The sequence below is a fragment of the Physeter macrocephalus genome, chromosome 4, assembly GCF_002837175.3.
Source record: "Physeter macrocephalus isolate SW-GA chromosome 4, ASM283717v5, whole genome shotgun sequence".
In the NCBI taxonomy this organism is placed as follows: domain Eukaryota; kingdom Metazoa; phylum Chordata; class Mammalia; order Artiodactyla; family Physeteridae; genus Physeter; species Physeter macrocephalus.
In genome coordinates this window covers 146,301,621-146,327,277 of record NC_041217.1, presented here as the reverse complement: position 1 = coordinate 146,327,277, position 25,657 = coordinate 146,301,621, and the positions used below count along the sequence as shown (strand labels likewise).

Sequence of the window (25,657 nt, the reverse complement as noted above, 5' to 3'; positions counted from 1 at the left end):
CGGCACGTGGTATGACCCTATTTCCAAAAGGAAAGAGCATAAATTCAGGGACATCGCATACGGATGTAAGGGACGTGCCCCAAGAGACACAAACTTGAAAGGCAGATTATTTAGGAAACGGTGGAGACGCCCAGAGGAAGTAAAGTGGACCTATGTTTAGTGGACTCGAAGTTACTGCTGCGAGGATCTGGAAGCTGCTTCATTCAGCAAAGCGTGTCAGAAAGAATCCCAGGACGAGCAAGCGTCAAAAAAGATGAGGCTCTTTGTGCTTGACTTGGGGTCTGGACCTGGAGAGCTACCCCTAAGCTGCTGCGACACTAAAGGCAGATAAACATTCCGGTGCTACCTAAACGGCGGGGAAGACATCTCAAATACTTCTGGTGACAACAGACGGGCCGGAGCTCTGCCTCGGATTCCCCAGTGGGGGAGGGGAGAAGAGAGGCAGGAAGGGACCAGACTAGGCGACGTTCCGAGCGAAAACACTTCGATTATTAGAGGCACGCCTGAACGGCAGGAGGAAGCCGGTTCCAGAGGCTCCTCGCACTCTCCTCCTCAAAGGTCCCGAGAGCCGGAGAGAGCCGAGGAGGAAATTCCCAATCCCGTCATAGGCGCCCCGGGGACGCAGGCCCTTCTTACCCGCCGCTTCCCCTTCCCGCTGGCGCCCGCTCAGGCTCTGCGTGCGCAGTCGCGATAAGCTAGCGCACTGACGGGGCGGGGAAAGCCCGGCGGGGTGACAAGGCGCGGGTGACTCGGCAGTGCGGACCGCTGAGGGCTTGAGGCGAGGCCCGGCCAGCTGAGGGGGCCTCTCCTCTCCGCTGGCAGGGCGGGTCTGCGCGTGCGCATTGCTCTTTCGCTTACGGGGAGCGGCGGCTCTCGGTTTTGAGCTGCTGCGGCGCGGGGCTCGTGTTTGATTCCCGGCGGGCAATTGCCTTTGGCCAGCTTAAGCTCCCGCTTTCTGGGGCTGGCCGGCTTGCCGTTTCCACGCCGCCTACCCTCTCTCGATTCTTGTGGCTTCTCATGCAGCCAGCGAGCCTTACTGCTAATGAAAGAGCCGGGATCTACTCTCCTCACACAGCCTATGACGCTGCTCCCCAGGAAGTCAACAACGGCTGGCTAAAGGGCTTGCAGTTTGCACCTCCAGGCCCATCCATCCTTCCAAAGCTCCTGACTGCCCCACGGAGGGAACACACAGAGTAGAATTCAATGTTACCCACACCCAAGATCTGGACAAAGTCATTTCTGCAGTGAAAGGAATTGCAGGTGTATATGTCACTTCTTTTTCTGCTAGGTACAATATATTTTCCTCTTTTTTGTGTGTATTAATTTGTAAGAATCTTTTTTACAAATTCTATAACACTGTTATTTAAGTTTACAACAAATCATTTTCCTAGGTCGGTTTACAAAGCAGCATACTTCTCATTTGCATGTGGGTCACTGAGGAGGAGAACTATGGGATTTTTTTCAAAACAATAAAGATGGTGAGTAACGCACACACAGACACACACACACAAAAACCCCACATCACCTTACCCCTCACGCAGGGCTGGGCGCTTCTCTATTCCTTATCATTCACTCAGATCATTTTGAGTCTCTGCCTGACTGAGCCCCGCGCTCTGAGTGGATGTCTACTTTGAGTGAAGGGACAACTCAAAACGTCCAGTTACTTAAACTGTTGAACCTCATAATATGGCACATTAAAAAATGGCTTTCAAACTTTCAGACCCCAGCTCACAGTGAACAAAAACATTCTACATCAAACTGGATACCACATACCTACCACATAGATAGATAATACACATCTGAAACAAAAATTTCACAAAACTCTTGTTGGGGAGGGGGAAATTTCCCCCTCTACTCCTCTTGATTTCTTGTGGCTGGACTATAATAAAATTGTTTAACAGGAAAAAAAAGAAAATTTAGTTGTTCACAAGGAGGACTCATAGAAAGGGTCTTAAGAAGTGGCCAAAGCAGACAGCTTTTATATTTTTAAACAGAGAAACAATCAATATATGAAGAATTGACAGGACAAAGAAACTAGGTTTTGGGAGTTCAATTAACGAAGAATCTAAACAGAGTTTGGGCTTGGGGTAGTAAATGGGAGGAAGTAAGAGGTTTGTTTATACAGGCTTGTTGGCCTGAATTCCCTATCTCTGGAGATAAGAGTGTACTTCTACCTCCAAATGCAGGGAGTGCACCTTTCACGTGAGAGATTTATTTCCTGCTTTCAGGGAGATAGAAAGGAGGATTAGAGTGTCTCTCTTGCATTGGCCATCCCTTAAGTTACTTTAATTCAGAAAAATTGGGACTTCCCTGGTGGTGCAGTGGTTAAGAATCCGCCTGCCAATGCAGGGGACACGGGTTCGAGCCCTGGTCCTGGAAGATCCCACATGCTGTGGAGCAACTAAGCCCGTGTGCCACAACTACTGAGCCTGTGCTCTAGAGCCTGTGAGCCACAACTACTGAGCCTGCGTGCCAAAACTACTGAAGCCTGTGTGCCTAGAGCCGGTGCTCCACAGCAAGAGAAGCCACCGTTATGAGAAGCCCACGCGCTGCAGCGAAGAGTAGCCCCAACTCACCTCAACTAGAGAAAGCCCACCTACAGCAATGAAGACCAAACGTGGCCAAAAATAAATAAATAAAATAAATTTATTAAAAAAAAATCAATATGACATCGAGGTGCATTTTGGGACAACCTACCCTGGGCCTCAACACTTATTTATATTTACTACCAGCAATGCACTAAATTTCTATTGCTTCTTTTTGATTTCATTACCAAAAAAATGCTGAAAGGGAACTGTTGTAAGGAAAAATTGTCAAAGACTTGGAAATGAGCAAAAGAAATTACTTTTCAGTGTAAGCCTGGGCATTGTCTAGCAGACACTGAAAGGATTTGAATGCATAGGGATGTCTTTCTGTTGACTAAGATCTTTTACAAGAAAACTGGTAATATTTAGAATAATTCTTGTCCACGTCGAAGAAAAGATACCCCCAAACATTACATTTTATTGACCTATAGGGTATTAAACCACTTTGCCTCTGTTAGCGAAATCATTTCAATATTCTTGTTTCTTAGCAAATTTGTACAACATTCCTGTAACATTTTACTGGCTCACTCATTAATTAATGAGATAAATAACATTTTGACGTGTTTATTTTATATTTCTGTGAAAATCGTCAGTTTACCTTTCAGAAAATTATACCTCAGCACCACTAAAATTAATTTCACAATTTACTATTGTATTGCACCTAGCAATTTGAAAACTCGTGCTTTAGCGCGTATACCTAGGAGCAGAATTGCTGGAACATAGGATATATGCATCTTCAATTTCACTAGAAAATACTTCTTTTCCAGACTCATTTTTCCAGTTTACATTTCTACCAGCAGCAAATGAGAGTTGCCTGGCTTCACATCCTTGCCAACACCTAGTATCATCAGGTGTTTCAATTTTGTATAATCTGATGAGTGTAAAATGGTATTTTATTTTTATTATAATTTACATTCCCTGATTATTAATGAAATCAGGCAGTAAAAAGATGTTTATAAGCTGCTATGGACTGAATTTTGTCCCCCCACAATTTTTATGTTGAAGCCCTAACTCCCAATGTGATGATATTTGGAGATGGGGCTTGAGGGAGTTAATTAGGATTAGATGAGGTCATGAGGATGGGGGCCCTCATGATGGAATTAGTGCCCTTATAAGAAGAGACACCAGAGCGTGCTTGCTCTCCCTCACTCCACCCACACATGCATGATAGAAGGCCATGTGAGTATCTAGTGAAAAGGTGGCCAACTAGCCCCCATTCGCATAAAGAAGCAGTCATAAGAGCACACAGGGAGATGATGGCTGCCTACCACCAAGCCGAGAGAGAGAAGCCACAGAATGAAACCTACCTGGCTGGCAACTTGATCTTGGATTTTCCAGTCTCCAGAACGGTGAGAAATAAATTTCTGTTGTTTAAGCCAGGGGTCCGCAACCCCTGGTCTACGGAGCGGTACTAGTCCACAGCCTGTTAGGAACCCAGCTGCACAGCAGGAGGTGGACGCTGAGCGAGTAAAGCTTCATCTGCCACTCCCCATCGCTCACATTACCGCCTGACCATCTCCCCTCCCACCCCCATGGAAAAATTGTCTTCCACGAAACCAGTCCCTGGTGCCAAAAAGGTTAGAGACCACTGATTTAAGTGACCCAGTCTGTGGAATTTTGTTATGGCAGTCAAAGCAAACTAATACATAGGCCAGTTAAGTTTCCTTTTGTGTAAAATGGCTATACATGTGTTTTGCCCAGTTTTCCATTGAATTTTTAGTTTCTTATTGATATTTAGGATGTTTTTTGATTATATGTGTTGCCAATTTTTTATTCATTATCTCTCTCTCTCTCTTTTTTTTTTTTTTTTGGCTGCACTGTGCGGCTTGTGGGATCTTAGTTCCCTGACCAGGGAGCTAACCTGTGCCCCCTGTAATGGAAGCATGGAGTCCTAACCACTGGACTACCAGGGAATTTCCTTCATTGTCTCATTTTTTTTTTTTTTTTTTTTTTTTTTTGCTGTACGCGGGCCTCTCACTGTTGTGGCCTCTCATAACGTGTCATATGATCTTTAGCAAATTTATAACCTCTCCACAGCTTTCTAAGTTTTAAGCAATTTTTTGTTTTGTTTTGTTTTGCGGTACGTGGGCCTCTCACTTTTGTGGCCTCTCCCGTTGAGGAGCACAGGCTCCGAATGAGCAGGCTCAGCGGCCATGGCTCACGGGCCCAGCCGCTCTGTGGCATGTGGGAGCTTCCCGGACCGGGGCACGAACCCGTGGCCCCTGCATCAGCAGGCAGACTCTCAATCACTGCGCCACCAGGGAAGCCCCATTGTCTCTCTTAATGAACAAAAATTTATAATTTTACTAATGTATTAGTCTATTTATTTATGTTTTGCACTTTTGGCATATTGCCTAAGAAATTCTTCTCCTCCCCAATGTTATAAAGATATTATATTATATTTTCTTCTAAAAGTGTTATAATGTCTCTTTTCACATTTACTTTTTTAAGTCACTAGGAATTAATTTTTGAGTATGGATTGGGATAGGGATCCAATTTTTTCCCTCATATGAATAACTAATTGTCACAACATTATTTACTGAATATTTCATATTTCCTCACTAATCTTCAATGCTAGCTCTCTCCCATTTTATGTTTCCTTTTGGGCTGGAATCAGTTCTCTATTCAGTTACATTGGTCTATTCATACATGCCCTGCTGCTTTAATTACTATACTTTTGTAATGAGTCTTGATATCTGGTAGAATAAGTGTCCCCGTCTTGTTCTTCTTCAGTGGTGTCTTGGCTATTCCTGGAACACCTGGTTCTTCCACATAGATTTTAGAACCAACCTGTCAAGTTTCACACACAAATACATACAAGGGGGGAAGGAAGGGGTTCTACTAATATTTCAATAAACCTATAGGACAATTTGGAGAGAATTAACACCTTCATAATATTGAATACTTTTATCCATTAATAAAATTAAATTTTAGAAAAGTTTAAAGTTTTATATTTTTATTCATAAGGGTCTTATACATCTTTTATTAAATTTATTCCTGAGTACTTTCTCTTTGTACTATTATAAATAATATATTTTTAAGAATTACATTTTATGTTTGTTGGGGTACTTCTGTGTGTTGATTTTATGGACAACAACATTGCTTAATTCACTTATTAATTAAAAAATTATCCATAGGGGTTTTGGGATTTTTCTGTGTAAATAATCATATCATCTGCACATATGACAGTTTTGTTTCTTTTTTTCCAAACCTTATACCGTATGTTTATTTTTCTTGTCTTACTCATCTAGCTAAGATCTCCAGTGTGAGGTTGACTGCAGATGCAGAGTAGTGTAGGAATTAATGCATAGACTTTGGAGCCAAATGCCTAAGTACAAAATCTAGCCCTGCCACTGAGTCCTTAAGCAATCTATTTAACTTTTCTTGAAACTCAGATTTCTCAAGTTAAACTATGCCTAATTACTGTACTTCATATCATTGTTGTAAGGATTAATTTAACATATATAAAGCAGTTAGTATCTGGCAACTGTTAGCACTTTAAAATTATTAATAAAACAAAAATAGTAATAATAGGGACTTCCCTGGTGGTCCAGTGGTTAAGAGTGCACGCTTCCATTGCAGGGGACTCAGGTTCAATCCCTGTTCGGGGAACTAAGATCCCTCATGCCATCCGGCATGGCCAAAAAATTAAAAACATTTTTTTTAATTTCAAAAAAAAAAGTAATAATAAATCAAGTATCCTTACACAGGTCCTGATTTTAAATAATATTTTACTATTAAATATAATGTTTGCTGCAGGTTGTTTTATGGTAGGCATATTTTTATCAGGTAGTTCCCTTCAAATCGATCTACAACTACTGCAATTAGTACTACTACAACTGATAGCAATGATGATAATACTGAACACATATGGTATTTGTTATGCTTTTAACCCCTAAATTTATTGCATCTTCTGAGTATTTCATGAATTGACTTTTAGCAAACACTTTTTCTGTATTTTTTTTTTTTTTTTTTTTTTTTGCGGTACGCGGGCCTCTCACTGTTGTGGCCTCTCCCGTTGCGGAGCACAGGCTCCAGACACGCAGGCTCAGCGGCCATGGCTCACGGGCCCAGCTGCTTCGTGGCACGTGGGATCCTCCCGGACTGGGCCACGAACACGCGTCCCCTGCATCGGCAGGCGGACCCTCAACCACCGCGCCACCAGGGAAACCCCTGTATCTTTTTTTAAAGACTGAAGTATAGTTGATTTACAATGTTGTGTTAGTTTCAGGTATATGGCAAAGTGATTCTTTCTATATATATTCTTTTTCAGATTCTTTTCCATTATAGGTTATTATGAGATATTGAATATAGTTCCCTGTGCTATGCAGTAGGTCCTTGTTATTTATCTATTTCATATATAGTAGTGTGTATCTGTTAATTCCAAACTCCTAATTTATCCCTCCCCCTGCCTTTCCCTTTTGGTAACCACAAGTTTACTTTCTATGTCTATGAGTCTGTTTCTTTTTTGTAAATAAGTTCGTTTGTATCATTTTGTTTTAGATTCCACATAGAAGTAATATCATGTGATATTTGTCTTTCTCTGACTGACTTCACTTTAGTATGATAATTTCTAGGTCCATCCACATTGCTGCAAATGACATTATTTCATTCTTTTTTATGGCTGAGTAAGATTTCATATACATATAAAGGAATATATACATACTCCATTGAAATATATAGATATATATATTACATCTTCTTTATCCATTCATCTGTTGATGGACACTTAGGTTGCTCCCATGTCTTGGCTATTGTAAATAGTGGTGCTATGAATTCTGTATCTATTTAGATGATCATATGATTTTTCTTCTTTAGCCTGTTAATGTGCTAAATTGAATTAATAGGTTTTTTAATGCTAAACTAATCTTCACTTCTGATGCAAATTTCACTTGGTCCTCATGTGTTTATCATTAATTTAACATTGCTGGATTTGCTTTGCTAACACTTTAAAAATATATTTATTTATTTATTTGGCCGTGCCAGATCTTAGTTGCAGCATCTGGGATCTTTGTTGTGGCACATGGACACTTAGTTGCAGCATGCATGTGGGATCTAGTTCCCTGACCAGGGATCGAATCCAGGCCCCCTGCATTGGGAGCACAGAGTCTTAACCATTGGACCACCAGGGAAGTCCTGCTGAGACTTTGCTTAGAATATGTGCATCAATATTCGTGATTGAGCCTAATCTTTAATTTTCCTTTGTTATACTACTCTTTTCTGATTTAAGTATCAAGATTATACTAACTAACCCCCGACATGGTTTTAGGAGTGTTTTTCTTTTTTCTTTCTTTTTTTTTTTCTCTGCATGAGTCTGAGTAAGATTGGAATTGAGTAAGATAGAAGCTGTTGAACTTGCCTGTAAAAATATATGGACCTGTTGTTTTCTTTGTGCAAAGATTTTTAACTGTTGATTCAATCTCTATCACATTTTCTCTTTATTCTTGAGCAATTTTGCTAATTTATATTTTTCTATAAATTTGTTCTATTTAATTAAAATTTCAAATTCATTCACAGCCAATGAAACAATAACACTGTTAACAATATTCTCAAATTTTAATCTCTGCTATTATCTATAGTCATGGCTCCTTTTTTATTTTTTATATTTATTTATGACATCTTTTTTTCTTGATAAATCCTGCCACAGGTTTCTCAATCTTATTATTCTTTTCAAATAACTGACTTTTGGCTTTGTTGATCCTCTCCACTTTATCTTTGTTTCCTACATCATTATTTTCTGTTTTTACACTTATTATTTCCTTATTTTAGCTTTCATTGAATTTATTCTTTTCCTCTTTATCAGTTTAAGTTTTTCAGTTGCTTAGTTTCTGACTTTTCAGTCTTTCTTATTTTAAAATATAGGTTTAAGGCTATAAATTTCTGTCTAAATATCACTTATAATGTAAGCATGAGTAGTACCCCTGGGAGTTAGGTAACAAAGTAGCCCTGTTGGTTATAGATAGAAAAGAGGTAGAACTGACTACTGAAACATTATTAAATTTCCTGGCAGTAGTGCTTAAAAGCTCAGGCTCTGAAATCAGAATGTCTGAGTTGAAAACTTAGACTCTGACTCTTACTAGCTGTGTGACTTTTGGCTAGTTACTTAACTTCTCTATGTTTCAGTTTCTTCATTAGTAAAATGGAATGAATATCTATCTACTTATGTTGGTGTTATAAGTATGAAATGAGTTAATGCATGTAAAGTATTTATGCCATTTTCAGGAATAAACATTAGCTCTTACTTTTCTTACATGTCTTTATTGGTTGAAATGAGTGACCATGAATTTAGAGTGGCATCAATCTACCCAGCTGAATGATTTTTCTTCAGCAGTGCTCCACAACCTGCCTGGATGCAGAAAATCAACCATTTGAATTGATCTACGGTTAAGGTTTTGCTATGTAGGCACCATGAAAAGAAAATCAGTCAAGGACCTTGAGAATTTTAATAAGATAATGGTTGAATGGACTAGAAGAGTCCTTCTCAGATGCCTCAAGAAACTTGTTCAGTGTAGCATGGCAACATACTCGAGGCCCCCAGATTAAGCCCTAGGTCTACCATTTGCGGAGAGTCTCCTCTTGGTAATTTTCTATTTTTACTGAACTGAGCAAGGAAGAGAAAGGAGTCATGATAGCGAGCTTCACTTACTCATTTATTCAACCAGTACTTAATGAGAGTCCACAATGTGCCTGGCACTTCAGGTCATGGTGATATAGCACTGAACAAAACAAAGTTCTTGCTTTTGTGGGATTACATGCTACTTGGGGAGGCAGAAAGTAAACAAATAAATGAATAAATATGATATGTCAGGGGATGATAAGTGTTATGAAGAAGAATAAAGAAGGGTAAGAGAATAGAGAGTGACATATTGAGGAAGGGAGTGCTGTTATAGACAATGTGATCCCGGACAGCCTTCTAAGAAGATAACATTTGATCAGAGGCCTGCATGGAGAGAGAGACCATGGAGAGGAGAATTCTAGGCAGATAGAAAAGTAAACACAAAGGTCCTACGGTGAGAATATGCTTAGAATGTTTAAGGAACAAGGAAGCCATTGTTACTATAGAAACATTAGCAAGGGGGAAGAGGCTCATAGGATATGAAGGCAGATGGGTAGCTAGGAGGAGTATCATGTAGTGCTCTGTATGCCCGTAGAAAACCTTTGGCTTTTCTTCTGAGTGAAATAATTATTCTATTGTGTTTAGTTTTGTTGTTATTTGTTTTGTTTTGTTTTGTTTTTAAGAAGATGTTGGGGGTAGGAGTTTATTTATTTATTTATTTATTTTTGCTGTGTTGAGTCTTCGTTTCTGTGTGAGGGCTTTCTTTAGTTGTGGCAAGCGGGGGCCACTCTTCATCGCGGTGCGCGGGCATCTCACTATCGCGGCCTCTCTTGTTGCGGAGCACAGGCTCCAGATGCGCAGGCTCAGTAGTTGTGGCTCACGGGCCTAATTGCTTCGCGGCATGTGGGATCCTCCCAGACCAGGGCTCGAACCCGTGTCCCCTGCATTAGCAGGAAGATTCTCAACCACTGCGCCACTAGGGAAGCCCTTGTTTTGTTTTTTGAATGACAAATGGCTCTCACACATTTCTCTATATAAAACCGCAGTCACGTTGTTTGACATCAGTCTTTTGAGTCCTTAAAGAACTAGGTGTGCCCAGAGATCTGAGTGCTGGCAGTCAGTGGAGGGGACTATAAGGCCAGTTTCTCTGTCTAGCCTAGGTACTCTTCTTCCCTATGTCCAGATCTCTCACCTTTTCTTTTCTCATTGGTTGTAAACTTTAGTCATTATGTCATTTTTGTCTCCAACTAGCCCTGAGAGACCAGGACATACAGATTTGGGGAGTAACTGAGCAAGCAATTGCAAGGCTAGGTGGATGTGGTCATTGTGAGATGTGGAATTTCAGCAGTTCTAGGCGGTGACCTGAGCCAGGATGAGATCTTGGAAACAGATGGTTGAAGTGGAGTGGAGAAGAAACAGGCATAACTCACCTACTCTTGATAAATGTTTAAAACTAACAACACTTTTTTAAAAAGTCAAGTTTATTGAGGTATAATTTATATACAATAAAATTCACTCTTTTTGACTGTACAGTTCTAAGTTTTCACAAATGTATTGTACTAGTCCAGGTTATCCTTAAAGCAGATGCCAATGTGAGATTAAACATGTAAGGTTTTTTGTTTTTTTGTTTTTTTTGCTGCAGTGCGCAGCATGTGGAACTTCCCCAGTCAGGGATCAAACCCATGCCTCCTGTGTTAGAAGTGCAGAATCTTAACCACTGGACCACCAGGGAAGTCCAAGGAGTTTTTTGGTTTTTTTTTTTTAGGACAACACTTGTAATAGTAATGAGGAGGGGGTCAGGCAAGGGTGGGAGAGCTCTCTGATAACAATGCAAGCCTGATCCTGAGTGAAAAGAGAAGGAAAAGAGGTTGGGAGTGTACTTGAATGCTAGGAAATCTAAGGAAAGATCAGTAAGCAAGGGCTTTGGGTGTCTGAGCTAAAGTTGACCTTCTAAGGACCTTTCCCCAATAGACCTGCCTTAGTACCCTTGCTGTGCCCAGTTGTTGTCTGAGAATAGCCCATTGAAATGTAGCATTGGTTCAAATATGGTGATGGATTTCTGGGCCCAGCAGCTAGGGCTTTGGTCAATTATGTTCCCTGTTGTTGAAAGTGTGCGAGGCACACTCATATGTCCATCACAAGTGTAAAGTCATGTACCTGCCACAATCAGGATATAAACTACTTCCAACACCCCATGAACTGACATAACTTTTGAAGTCTTGTTTTCCTTTATTTTCTAACCACAAGTATTTTCATTGTCTCCAAAGTCCTTCAGCAAATTGCTTGTTAAACTCCTGGGACCAGTTATCATAGTGGATCTCAACAGCTTAATATATGGTTTCCATTAATAACTGAATTCATCATGCCAAAGCAGCAGCTTTTCACTCCCACTGGGCAGTTCAAGGATCAGAATCTTAGTAATGTATAATCCCTTTCGGTATGGCAAACAGGCTTTATACTCTCACACCAGTTAGTCATTGGCTTCCACAGGGATGAAAGTCATTTAACCTTCCAGACATCTCTGGATGAGGCAGCTAATGTCAATTGTCAAGAGAAGTGCAGATGTGGACTTCCCTGGTGGTGCAGTGGTTAAGAATCCGCCTGCCAATGCAGGGGACACGGGTTCGAGCCCTGGTCCGGGAGGATCCCACATGCCACATAGCAACTAAGCCCATGCACCACAACTACTGAGCCTGCACTCTAGAGCCCACCTGACACAACTACTGAACCTGTGTGCTGCAACTACTGTAGACTGTGCACCCTAGAACCTGTGCTCTGCAACAAGAGAAGCCACCGCAATGAGAAGCTAGCGCACCGCAATGAAGAGTAGCTCCCGCTCGCCGCAACTAGAGAAAGCCTGCACGCAACAACGAAGACCCAATGTAGCCAAAAATAAATTAAAAAAAAAAAAAAGAGAAGTGCAGATGTGAGCCATTATCAGCCGACAGCCACAGCAGTTGGGGGATGGTTGTACCAGCCTAGTAAAGAAGATCTGCAACATTATCTGCTGTGCCCAGTATCACATTCAATTGTCACAAGGTTCTATCAATACTGTTCTCTCAATATCTCTTGTTATATTCTGATTAACATTGGGTTATCCCACCCTCTTTCATCATTTCTTGCCTGGAAAACTGCAAGCCATCATCATCTCTCACCTGGATTATCACAATAGCATCCTAGCCAGTCTCCGTCTTTTAGATCTTGTTCAATTCCGATCCATTCTCTACAGAGCAAGTAAAATGATCCATTTAAAACATAAGGTACCGGGCTTCCCTGGTGGCACAGTGGGTGAGAATCTGCCTGCTAACGCAGGGGACACGGGTTCGAGCCCTGGGCTGGGAAGATCCCACATGCCGCGGGGCAACTAGGCCCGTGAGCCACAACTGCTGAGCCTGCGCGTCTGAAGCCTGTGCTCCGCAACAAGAGAGGACGCGATAGTGAGTTGCCCGCGCACCGCAATGAAGAGTGGCCCCCGCTCGCCGCGACTAGAGAAAGCCCTCGCACAGAAACGAAGACGCAACACAGCCAAAAGTAAATCAATCAATAAATAAAAATTTTTAAAAAACCAAAAACATAAGGTACCTTTTCATGATAAAAACACTCAATAAACTAGGAATAGAAGGGAACTCCACCTATCTGATAAAGGGCATGTATAAAAACCCCCACAGCTAACAGCATTGATAGTGAAAGACTAAATACTTTCCTCTTAAGATCAGGAATAAGACAAGGATGACTGCTCTCATCATTTCTATTCGACATTGTGTGGGAGGTTTAACCAGGGAAGTTAAGAAAGAAAAAGAAATAAAAGGCATCCAAATTGAAAAGGAAGAAGTAAACAGTTTCTGTTTGCAGATGACATGATCTTGTATAGAAAATCCTACAGAATCCACACACATACACAAAAACTATTAGAACTAATAATTGAATTTGGTAAGGTTGCTGAATACAAGATCAATGTACAAGAATCAGTTGTATTTCCATGCACTAGAAATGAACAAAATTAAAAAAAACAATTTCATTTATAATAGCATCAAGAATGATAAAATACTTAGGAATAAATTTAACCAAAAAAATATGAGTGTAATTGAAACTACAAAACATGGTTGAAAGAAATTGAAGGAGAACCAAATAAATGGAAAGACATCCTGTGTTCATGGATCATAAAACAATCTGTTAAGATAGCAATGCTCCCCAAATTGATCTCAGATTCAAGGAAATCTCTATTTAAAAAAACCCAGGGCTTCCCTGGTGGCGCAGTGGTTGAGAATCCACCTGCCGATGCAGGGGGCACGGGTTTGCGCCCCGGTCCGGGAAGATCCCACATGCTGCAGAGCGGCTGGGCCCGTGAGCCATGGCCGGCTGAGCCTGTGCGTCCGGAGCCTGTGCTCCACAACGGGAGAGGCCACAACAGTGAGAGGCCCGCGTACCACAAGCAAACAAACAAAACAAAACAAAAAAAACCCAGCTGGTTTCTTTGTAGAAACTGTCAAGTTGATCCTAAAATTCATATGGAATTCAGGGGACCCAGAATAGCCAAATCAATTTTTAAAAAGAAAACAATGTTGGAGGACTTACATTTACCAATTTCAAAACCTGCTGCAAAACTACAGTAACTGAGGCAGTGTGGAGCTGGCATAAGGATAGACATATAGATAAATGAATAGAATTGAGAGTTCAGCAATAAACCCTCATGTCTATGGTCAATTGATTTTCTTTCTTTTTTTTTTTCATTTTTTAATGACAATTCTTTTTTTTGGCTGCGTTGGGTCTTCGTTGCTGTGAGCAGGCTTTCTCTAATTGCAGCGAGCAGGGGCTACTCTTCATTGTGGTGCGTGGGCTTCTTATTGCGGTGGCCTCTCATTGCAGAGCACAGGTTCTAGGCACACGGGCTTCAGTAGTTGCAGCACACAGGCTCAGTAATTGTGGCTCGCGGGCTCTAGAGCTCAGGCTCGGTAGTTGTGATGCACGAGTTTCATTGCTCCGTGGCATGTGGGATCTTCCCGGACCAGGGATCGAACCCGTGTTCCCTGCATTGGCAGGCGGATTCTTAACCACTGCGCCACCAGGGAAGTCCCTATTGTTTTCTTTCTAATTTTACAAGCAATATATGTTCACTGCAGACAACTAGAAATACATAAAAGCATAAAGTAAAAAATAACAATCACCCATAATCCTCACCCCCCAGAGATAACCACCAAGCACTTAAAAAAAATTATTTATTTATTTTGGCTGCATGGGGTCTTAGTTGTGGCATGTGGGATCTTTAGTTGCAGCATGCAGACTCTTAGTTGCAGCATGCATGCAGGATCTAGTTCCCTGACCAGGGATTGAACCCGGGCCCCCTGCATTGGGAGTGCGGAGTCCTACCCACTGGACCACCAGGGAAGTCCCACCACCATTAGCATTTTGATGCATATCCTCTCAGTGTCCATACATTTTATTTTTAATTGAAGTATATTGTATGGTCAATTGATTTTCAACAGAGGTGCCAGGACAATTCAAAGGGAAAAGCAGAGTCTTTTCAACAAATGGTGCAGGACAACTGGTTACTGCATGCAAAAGAATGAAGGTGGACCTCTCCCTCACACCATATACAAAAGTCAGCTCAAAATGGGCCAAAGGCATAAATATGAGAGCCAAAACTATAACATCTTTTTTTTTTTTTCTTTTTTTCTTTTGCGGTACGCGGGCCTCTCACTGTTGTGGCCTCTCCCTTTGCGGAGCACAGGCTCCGGACGCGCAGGCTCAGCGGCCATGGCTCACGGGCCCAGCCGCTCCGCGGCATGTGGGATCCTCCCAGACCGGGGCGCGAACCCGGCTCCCCTGCATGGGCAGGTGGACGCGCAACCACTGCGCCACCAGGGAAGCCCCAAAACTATAACATCTTAAAAGAAAACATAGGGAATTCCTTGGCGGTTCAGTGGTTAGGACTCCGCGCTTTCAATGCTGGGGCCCAGGTTCAATTCCTGGTCACAGAACTAAGATCCTGCAAGCCATGCAGCCAAAAGAAAAAGAAAGAAAGAAAAAAAACATAGGCACAAATTTTCATGACTTTGGGTTAGGTAATGGCTTCTTAGATACAACACCAAAAGCACAAGTGGCAAAATAAAAAATAGATAAATTGGACTTAATCAAAATTTAAAGCTTTTGTGCTTCAAGTGACACCGTTAAGAAAGTGAAAATTATTAGCAATGATGAGCTTTTCATGTGCCTTTTGGCCATCTGTATGCAAATGATGTATTATTGACAGTTTACATAATCCAGATCTATGCATCATTGTGGTGGGTCATGTGACCCCTTACAAGATAAAGAAGGAATGCTATCTTTTAAGGAGTTGTCTTGTTTATGCTAGGAAGAATTTTGCTCTTTACGGTTGAATAAGTCTTTCTGTCATTGGGGGAGATTTGGTGATGCATAACGCAGGTACACAATGCACAGTGTGGGGAGAGAGGAGGCTGAAGTGCAGAGATTTTTTTGTTTAAATTTCTCGTCATGCCATAAAAATATGACTTTTATTTTACAGTACATTTTAGTATTATTATGAAATCATAGATTATATATTTGATTTGGTTCAACTCATTGAAGTCATTATTCTTTTCAATACTCAAATTATCCTATTTTTGGCTAGTGGGAATCCCTTTCTAGTTGGCTCCCGTATCATTTTGATGTACCACCAGTAGTCTTTGATAACTTTCTTGCTTTGGGGCGCAAGATATTTCAGGCTCATCTTGACATTTCTTGTCCCAGGCCTGGGAATCAGCCACTTATCCAAGGACCTCTAGATCCTTCATTTTTATTTATTTATTTATTTTGGCCATGCTGCACAGCTTGCAGGATCTTAGTTCCCTGACCAGGGATCTAACCCACGCCCTCAGTAGTGAAAGAGCAGAGTCCTTAACCACTGGACCATCAGGGAATTCCCTCTAGATCCTTTTTAATGCGAAATGGTATTTAGACACCACAATCTTGGTATCAGAGGGAACTAACTGCTACTGTTAGAACATACCTCATTTTTTAAAAAGATCCTGAGTTGTTAGTACATGGTTTGAATAATATCACTGTTCTCCTCACATGGTTATGTTAAAGACTAGAGAATGGAGACTTTCCAATTAAGCAATCTATTTCACGTAGCCTGAATTTATTAACCAGAAGCTCACTGTTGTTTGTTTTTCTCTTTTTCATTTCTCCTGAGAAATAAAAATTTGAGCTGGAAATGAGGAGTAGGAAAGAAAAGTGTTTTGATAAAAAAGCTTGCTTTTAGGTTTCAACAGAAAATTTATTGTAGAATTACCAGAGACAGAGACAAGATGGAATTTCTCATATTAGCCAAAGAAATATATAACCTTGAAATGCAGAGGAGATAGAAAACATCTCAGTGGTTTCTTCAGGAAGAGGGATATGGAAGAAAAGGTGTGTCAGCAAGTTACAGGAAGTACCTACTACTTCATTTTGGTGCCCAGTCCAGAAGTGCTCAATTATTCTGCAGAGTCATTGTATATACTAATTTGCCAAGCAAATTAATAGAGAATAAAAGAACAGGTAAATAGCCTATTTACACATGAGAATAGAGCTGAACTCAAAGTTCACAGTCCACCAGTGTCCTTACTTCCCTCAAAACTTAAAACTTCTTGAATCTTGGTTGAGGACTACTCTCCATCTAAAACATGCTTTGGTTTTGACCTTTATCTAATACTCATGGATTTATTTTGGTTGAGAGAAGAGATGAATGCTGGCTGAACATTTTGTGATCTGGATTACATTTCCTCTAGGGGTCAGTTTCAGGGCTTCCAGGGAGTTGGGTTTAGCCAGAGAATCACACCTCAAACAGGATGTTTTTCCAACTGGGTCTTTTTTCACAAAGTACTTTTCAAAGACAGTTGCTTATCTCAAAAGCAGTAGTTCTCAACCTTGGCTGCTCATTAGAATAACCTGAGGAGTTTTTAAAATGATACCATGCCTGGGACTTCCCTGGTGGCGCAGTGGTTAAGAATCCTCCTGCCAATGCAGGGAACATGGGTTCGATTCCTGGTCCGGGAATATCCCATATGCCACGGAGCAGCCAAGCTCGCGCACCACAACTACTGAGCCTGCACTGTAGAGCCTGTGCTCTGCAACAAGAGAAGCCACCGCAATGAGAAGCCCGCACACCACAGCAGAGTAGCCCTCGCTCACCACAACTAGAGAAAGCCTGCTTGCAGCAACCAAGACCCAACACAACCAAAAAATAAATAAATAAAATAAATAAATAAATAAAACAAAAAATAAAAACCCTTTCCCCAAAAGCCATTGGGGAGTTTGGGTCTTTAAAAATAATAATTCAAAATAAATAAAACAATACTATGCCTATCCCCCAGAGATGCTGATTAAATTGTTTTGGGGTAGGGCACCAGCTTCTTAAGTTCTAAAAAGTCCCAGGTGATTCTAATGTGCAGCTAGGGATGAGAACTACTGTACTAAACAGAGTAAAAAACCTGAAGGATTTTGGGTTTAAAAAAAAAAGGTAGCTTTGATAATAGGGCAAAAAAGTTATACACAGAGGACAGTATATTCCAAACTGTTTGATTATATACTCCATCAGTAAGATATTTTAAGTGCATTCCAAATATAGATATATTTATTTTTGTGTAAATTATATATAGCACAAACTATAAAATTAAAAGATATAAATATGACACTTTTTAAAAAAAGTTTTCATTTCATTATGAATGGTATAAAAAATTCTTTAATTTCTTTCTATAGAGAGCAATGAAAGAGAGTAGGCTTAATTCTTCCTAAAAATCTTGACTGATTATCTTGTGCAACAGTAATTTGAAGATCTAGTTCTAAGTGTAATTCTTTATATACTTGATTTTAATGTATATTCTAGTTTAAAAAGTTAATTAGGAAAATGATCCATGAATCCTTTCAGTCCTGACACTAAAAGATGTGAATAACTGAGTGACTGTATTCGCTATCTGTTGCTATGTAACAATAGTGTCATGAATTTAGTAACTTAAAACAACACACATTTATTATCTCATAGTCCCAGAGAATCAGGAACCAGGGCATGGTTTAGTTGGATCCTCTGTTTCAGGGTCTCACAAAGTTATAATTAGCTTGTTTACCAGGGCTGCCATCTCATCTGAGGCTTGACTGGATAGGGACTCACTTCCAAGCTCGTGTGGTTGTTGGCAGCATTCAGTTCCTTGCAGGCTGCTAGACTGAGGGCCTCTGTTTCTGACTGGCTGTCAACAGAAGGCCACCTCAGCTCTTTGCCAGGTGTTCCTCTCCATATGGCAGCTCACAACATGGCAGCTTGTTTCTTTCAAGTCAGCAAAGGAAAGATACTCTCCAAGTAAGACAGTTACAGGCTTAGGTAATGCAATCACATACAGATAACCTTTGCTGTATTCTGTTGGTTAGTAGCAAGTTACAGGTCTACACGCACATTCAAAGGAAAGGGATAATATAAGAGGCAAGGATCATGGAGCCCACCTCAGAGTCTGTCCACCACAGTAACTAAATACCTAAATACACGAGTGAAAGAGGGAAAAGGGAAAGCTATTTTTCATGGTAAAAGGTGTCGACTGAAAAAAAATGCACAACCTAAAAGTTGAGAATTAGGTTTTATTTGGTGGACTTTCTAAGGACCTCAGCCCTGGGAGGCAGCCTCTCAGATAGCTCTGAAGGACTACTCCCAAGAGGTAAAGGAGGAGCCAAGATATATAGGAGTTTTTGCAACAACGACCAGGTAGTGAAAACATCAAAGATCACTGTTAATTAAAGAAAACCAGATATCTCAAGTAAATGAATTTAGCGCTTTTCTATGTATGGGAAGATGCAAGAGTCTGGACTCACTGAAATCATTCCTCTGATATTCACCTTAGCTATCTAGAGCCGGTATCCTGTTCTTTCCCATCCTGAGTCCACTCAGGGTGCACCCCTGGGGTGGCTGCAGTGGCTGAGGGCCGGGCAGCAGGGAGCCTGTTTGTCTGCGTCCTGAGCTCCCACAGGGCTCACCTTTGGGGGTGGCTGCTGTGATGGCTGCAGCACCCTTTGTTGACTGACAGGGCGAGCAACATTTTTCATTCACACAGGCCAACTTATCAACGTAGAAGGAATAGTAGACAGGAAATCATTATTTTCCAACCATCTTAGCAATAAATGATATAAATAAGACTAATCAATGGAATAAGCATATAAAAATATGTTGGAGAACAGGACATTTACATAGTCTAAAAGTATCTCCTCATAGACTTTTGCTTCCAAACATAATTTACCCTCTGGCATAAAAAAAATCTAAAAACCTGAAGAAAATATTTGAAACAACTTTCAGATGTTAGAAAACAGGCAGAACAGGAGAGTTATCCTTGAGAGAAAGGAAACAAATGTGGTGAGTTCTATAATTGCCCCAGCTTACTTCATGAAGTGCATTCCCTGCCACAGTTCAAGGAGGGAGAACCCAGAGTTCAGCATTCTCCCTGAGTTGAGGAAACAACTTTGAGGAGACCAGTTGGACAGAATTTTCAGGGTAAAGTACCAGAGAGGAGAGAGCAGCACAAAGAAGAAAGAGCTGAAAAGGGTAAGCAATTTGGAGATCTTCAGAAGGTTCTCCTTATGTCTTCATCTGGGTACTGATCAGTACATGTGCATAAGAAAACTATCCAAGTCTTGGGAAAGTAGGTAGAAAAATTCTGGCCTCACTTAGCCTAGAAACGTTTCATGTCCCCCAAAGCCAGAATACATCATCAGGTAGTGTACCCAGAAGAGTATTGCTTCACTTGTGTGGCAAAATTAACCCTAGACTAAAAGTTGCTCTGGTCCCAAGTAACAAAGCTTAAAAGCAAGCCTTAAGGATCAAACTATTTCTTGGAAAAAAGCTCAAGAGGGCTTTCCTGGTGGCACAGTGGTTGAGAGTCCGCCTGCCGATGCAGGGGACATAGGTTCGTGCCCCGGTCCGGGAAGATCCCACATGCTGCGGAGCGGCTAGGCCTGTGAGCCATGGCCGCTGAGCCTGTGCGTCCGAAGCCTGTGCTCCGCAACGGGAGAGGCCACAACAGTGAGAGGCCCGCGTACCACAAAAAAAAAAAAAAAAAAAAACTCAAGAATATTTATAGGAATGCAAAAAATATCCAGCACCCAGTAATTGACAAAGTTAAGGCATCCAACCAAAAATTACCAGTCATGTAAAGAAGCAAAGAATATAACCTATGATGAGGAGAAAAATCAATCAGTAAGCAACAGATCCAGAAATGACACAAGTGATAGAATTAATAGACAAGGACATTAAAATTATTATAACTACATTTTGTATGTTCAAAAAAGTAGAAGGAAGCATGAGCATGTTAAAGAGAAACACGGAAGATATAAAAAAGTCCCAATAAACTTCTAGAGGCAAAAAAAGAATGAAATGAAAAAAAATACATTAGATGAGATTAACAGCAGATATTGCAAGTCAGTTGTTGAAGACATAGCAATAGAAAATAGCCAAAAGGAAACACAGAGAGAAAAAAGGCTGGAGAAATAATGGCCACAAGCACAAGCACAAGCTGGAGATCACAAGAATGCCTTGAAACCCATGCCAGTTCTCATTGTCTCTGACCTTGATGGCATGTGTATCCTGCAGAAACCTTGAACAACACTGTCAACTCATTTGACCTGATTGACATTTATAGAACTCGAAACTCAACAGAATATAGATCAGCAGAATAGATATTGTTTTCAAGTGCACATAGAATATTTACCAAAGTAGACTATATTCTGGGCTTTAAAACAAGTCTCGGGCTTCCCTGGTGGCGCAGTGGTTAAGAATCCGCCTGCCAGTGCAGGGGACATGGGTTCGAGCCCTGGTCCGGGAAGATCCCACATGCCTCAGAGCAATTAAGCCCGTGCGCTACAACTACTGAGCCTGCGCTCTAGAGCCTGCGAGCCACAACTACTGAGCCAACGTGCCACAACTACTGAAGCCCGCATGCCTAGAGCCCATGCTCCACAACAAGAGAAGCCACCACAATGAGAAGCCCACGCACCGCAAGGAAGAGTAGCCTCTGCTCACCGCAACTAGAGAAAAACCTGTGAGCAGCAACGAAGACCCAATGCAGCCAAAAAATATATAAATTAATTAAATAAATAAATAAAACAAGTCTCAATAAATGTAAAATGATTCTTATCATATGGAATATGTTCTCTGACCATAAATAAAATTAAATTAGAAATCAATAGAAGGAATGTAGAAAATTCTCTGTTTGTTAATTAACACACTTCTAAGTAACACATTGTCCAAAGAACTCAAAAGGCAACTTCCCTGGTGGCGCAGTGGTTAAGAATCTGCCTGCCAATGCAGGGGACACGGGTTTGAGCCCTGGTCTGGGAAGATCCCACATGCTGCGGAACAACTAAGCCTGCGAGCCACAACTACTGAGCCCACGTGCCACAACTACTGAAGCCCACGCACCGAGAGCCCATGCTCTGCAACAAGAGAAGCCACCACAATGAGAAGCCCTCACACTGCAACCAAGAGCAGCCCCCGGCTTGCACACACAACAACAAAGACCCAACGCAGCCAAAAATCAATCAATAAATAAATCTATAAAAAAAAAAAAGAACTCAAGAGGGAAATTAGAAAGCAATTTGGACTTAATGAAAATGAAAACACAACATATCAACATGATATCAATATGTGTGAGATACAGGTAAAGCAGTCCATATGGGGAAGTTTATAGCATAAATGTGTGTATTAGAAAGAGAAAAGCTCTCAATGACTCAGGCTTCCACCTTAAGAAAGTAGAAAAAAAAAAAACAAATGAAACCCAAAGTAAGCAGAAAAAAGGAAATAAGTAAAATAAGAGCATGTGGGATTTCCCGGGTGGTCCAATGGTAAAGAATCCGTCTTACAATGCAGGGGATGCGGGTTCGATCTCTGGTCAGGGAACTAAGATCCCAGATGCTGCAGGGCAACTAAACCCGTGTGCCACAACTACTAAGCTCACGCACCTCAACTAGAGAGCCTGTGTGCCGCAAACTACAGAGCCCACAAACCCTGGAGCCTGCGCGCCACAAATAGAGAAGAGCAAACCTGCACACCACAACTAGAGAGAAGCCCACGTGCTGAAACGAAGAGCCCGTGCACCTCAGTGAAAGATCCCACATGCCTCAACGAAGATCCCGCATGCTGCAAATAAAACCTGACGCAGCCAAAAATAAATAATAAAATTTAAAAATAATAATAAATAAATCTTTAAAAAGAGCATAAATCAATGAAATAAAAAACAGAAAAACTATAGAAAACTGATGAAACTAGAACTGATTATTTAAGATCAATAAAATTGATATGACTTTAGGCAAAGTGATCAGGAAAAAAATAAGGTATAAATTACCAATATCAGGAATGAGAGAGAAGACATCATTACAGTTCTTATAGACATTATAATCATAATACTGTATGGAGATAGTATGAACAACTTTATGCAAAATTTTTTTTTTTAAAGGAACTTTTTTTTTTTTAAACCCCACATTTGTTTATTTATTTATTTTTGGCTGTGTTGGGTCTTCGTTTCTGTGAGAGGGCTCTCTCCAGTTGTGGCAAGCGGGAGCCACTCTTCATTGCAGTGCGCGGGCCTCTCACTATCGCGGCCTCTCTTGTTGCGGAGCACAGGCTCCAGACGCGCAGGCTCAGTAGTTGTGGCTCACGGGCCTAGTTGCTCCGCGGCATGTGGGATCCTCCCAGACCAGGGCTCAAACCCGCATCCCCGCACTAGCAGGCAGACTCTCAACCACTGTGCCACCAGGGAAGCCCTATGCAAAATTTTTGACAACTTAGATGAAATGTATACATTCTCTGAAACACATAAACTACCAAACCTCACTCAAAAAGAAACATAACGGGACTTCCCTGGTGGTCCAGTGTTTAAGACTCCGGGCTTCCACTGCAAGGGCCACAGATTGGACACCTGGTCATGGAACTAAGATCCTGCATGCTGCTCGGCACTGCCAAAAAAAAAAAAAAAAAAGAAACAACCTGAATAGTTGTGTATCTATTAAAGAAACTCAACTTTTAGTTAAAAACCTTTCCCGCAAAAGAAACTCCAGTCCCAAATGGCTTAACTTATAAATTCTACCAAACATTTAAAGAAGAAATAATACTAATTCACAAACAGTACACAAAGTCTTCAAGAAAATTCTTCCCAACTCAGTCTATGAGACCAGCATTATTACACTGATGCCCATTCTAGACACTCATTATGTCTCTTATAGCTGTGTTTGTTTTACCAAAACAATATTGCATCAAAGTTCATGCATTGGACTTGGTTATGCCTCTTTAGTGTATTCCTATCTAGAAAAATTCTTCTACCCTTTTTTTTCCTCTCTCATGACATCAATTCTTTGAAGAGACTCATTAGTTACCTCATAAATGTCCTATGTTCTGGATTGTCTATTTGTGTCTTAATGGTGTAATTTATCTTGTTTGTTTGTTTGTTTTGTCCACCTTGTGTGGCTTGCGAGATCTTAGTTCCCCGACCAGGGATTGAACCTACGCCCTAGGCAGTGAAAGCACAGAGTTCTAACCACTGGACCGCCAGAGAATTCCCTATCTTGCTCTTATATTTCCTGTAACTGAAAGTTAGGGCTGCAAATTTGCTTAAATTCAATTAAACATTTAGGCAAGAATATTTCATAGGTTTTGCTGTGCACTTCACACTGTATCACATCATGAGGCTCATCATGCTAGTTTATTCCATTAATCGGGTTTGGTTAAGTTAATGACTTCCAGATCTCTAAATTGTCAAGATTGGTTTTTCTCTGTGCAATTAGCAACAAGATAACTTGTGGGTGATACTTTGGCACAGTGCAAATATCTTGTTCCCCAGAAGCCTTTCACTCGATGATTTCAGCATCCATTGAATTCTTTTTCCATGCCTTAACCAATTATTTTACGAGGAGTAGAAAAATGGCAATTTCTTAATCCTATCAATATTATCTTTTTACATTTATTATTGATGTTCCCTGTAAAGGAAGGCTTCCCCTCTTCCACTGGGGATTAAACATAGCTCCTCCTAAAAAGGCAGGGTAAATGCTTAATTTCATTTAGTTGCTAGTTTTCAGAATATTGTATATACAAGCTTATTTTCAATTAGCTCTCTCTCTTTTTCTGTCTCTCTCTGAGAGTCACTATGGACTTTTAAATTTTATTTACTCAAATATTTAAAAATCACAGTCATTATTCTTTTTTAAAAATTTATTTTATTGGGACTTCCCTGGCGGTCCAGTGGTTAAGACTCCGTGCTTCCACTGCAGGGGGCACGGGTTTGATCCCTGGTCGGGGAAATAAGATCCTACATGTCTGAGTGGTGCAGCAAAAAAAAAAAAAAAAAAATATATATATATATATGTATATATATATATCTATACATATACATATATATTACTGAAGTATAGTTGATTTACAATGTTGTGTTAATTTATGCTATACAGCAAAGTGATTCAGTTATACATATATATATTCTTTTCCATTATGGTTTATTACAGGATATTGAATATAGTTCCCTATGCTATACAGTAGGACCTTTTTGTTTCAAAGTCATTATTCTTTTTGATTCTCAAATAATCCCAAAGTTGGTCAATGAGAATTCCTTCAAACTGGCTCCTTGTGTTTATGATATGTCTCCATTAGTCTTTGAGAGCTTCCTTGTTTTCTGGCATGATAAGATATCCTTGGTTCACCTTGTACTCTACCTGCCTCATACCTTTCATAAACTATTTCTTTAAGGAACTGTGGCTAGTTTTAGTGAAAAATAATAATTAGTGATCACAATACGGGCTGTACTGTTTACTATCAGGGCTTTTCTTCATTTGGATTCCCCTGAAAGCAGACCCTGAGACAAGGGTTTGAGGTCAGGTAGTTTCTTTGGAAGATGATCCCCAGAAATACAAATCAAGAAGTGGGGAAATGAATCAGGGAAGGGAAAAAAAAGCCAATAAAGCATGTATTAATGAACAAATTACTACTGTGAGCAAATGGGGCTCAATCCTGCTGAGAACCCTCAGAGGAACGACCTAGAATGTGCCCCAGAACTGTCCCACCCAGGGACAGAAATGCTGGGTTATTTACCCACCAACTCTCATTCCTCACTGTTCTAGAACTATCCCTAGATTTTTAAATCCCAGCACTTTCATCAGGAGCTTGAGTTGATAAGTGTGTACTAGAACTATTCACTTCAGGTGAACTCAGAGAAGGTGTAAGAGGATGTGTGGGACAGGGCATTCATAGAATCTACTACAGGTTATTGCTTGCAGGTGCTTTCAAAAGACAGAGCTGGAAAATACATTTTTTAAAAAAAACTGAATTAATGTTAATATTTACAATTCAAAATGAACATTGATTTTTTTCTTTACCTTAGAATTTAATATTGTATCCCCTTTCTCTTATACTGAAAATCTTGGTTCTTAATAATATTAACATTTACTTTTTTTTTTTTTTTTTTTTTTTTGCGGTACGCGGGCCTCTCACTGTTGTGGCCTCTCCGTTGCGGGGCTCTGG

The 25,657-nt window shown here is 40.6% G+C and overlaps 2 protein-coding genes across 3 annotated transcripts in view; one reads left to right on the top strand and one right to left on the bottom strand.

Annotated features, from left to right (window-relative positions):
- IPP (intracisternal A particle-promoted polypeptide) overlaps positions 1–705 on the bottom strand; it is a 42,714-nt gene extending 42,009 nt beyond the window's left edge. Inside the window, exon 1 of one of the 2 annotated variants that reach the window (XM_007108597.3) lies at positions 637–705. The gene's annotated coding sequence lies outside the window, so the exon portion shown is untranslated. Of the gene's footprint in view, positions 1–346 lie in introns of both variants that reach the window. The other variant, XM_007108598.4, reaches the window with a different exon arrangement.
- A 704-nt stretch (positions 706–1,409) lies between these two features.
- MAST2 (microtubule associated serine/threonine kinase 2) overlaps positions 1,410–25,657 on the top strand; it is a 272,170-nt gene continuing 247,922 nt past the window's right edge. Inside the window, exon 1 of the mRNA XM_028488202.2 lies at positions 1,410–1,478. Coding sequence (XP_028344003.1) covers positions 1,425–1,478 — 54 coding nt within the window. The 5' untranslated portion in view covers positions 1,410–1,424. The remainder of the gene's footprint in view (positions 1,479–25,657) is intronic.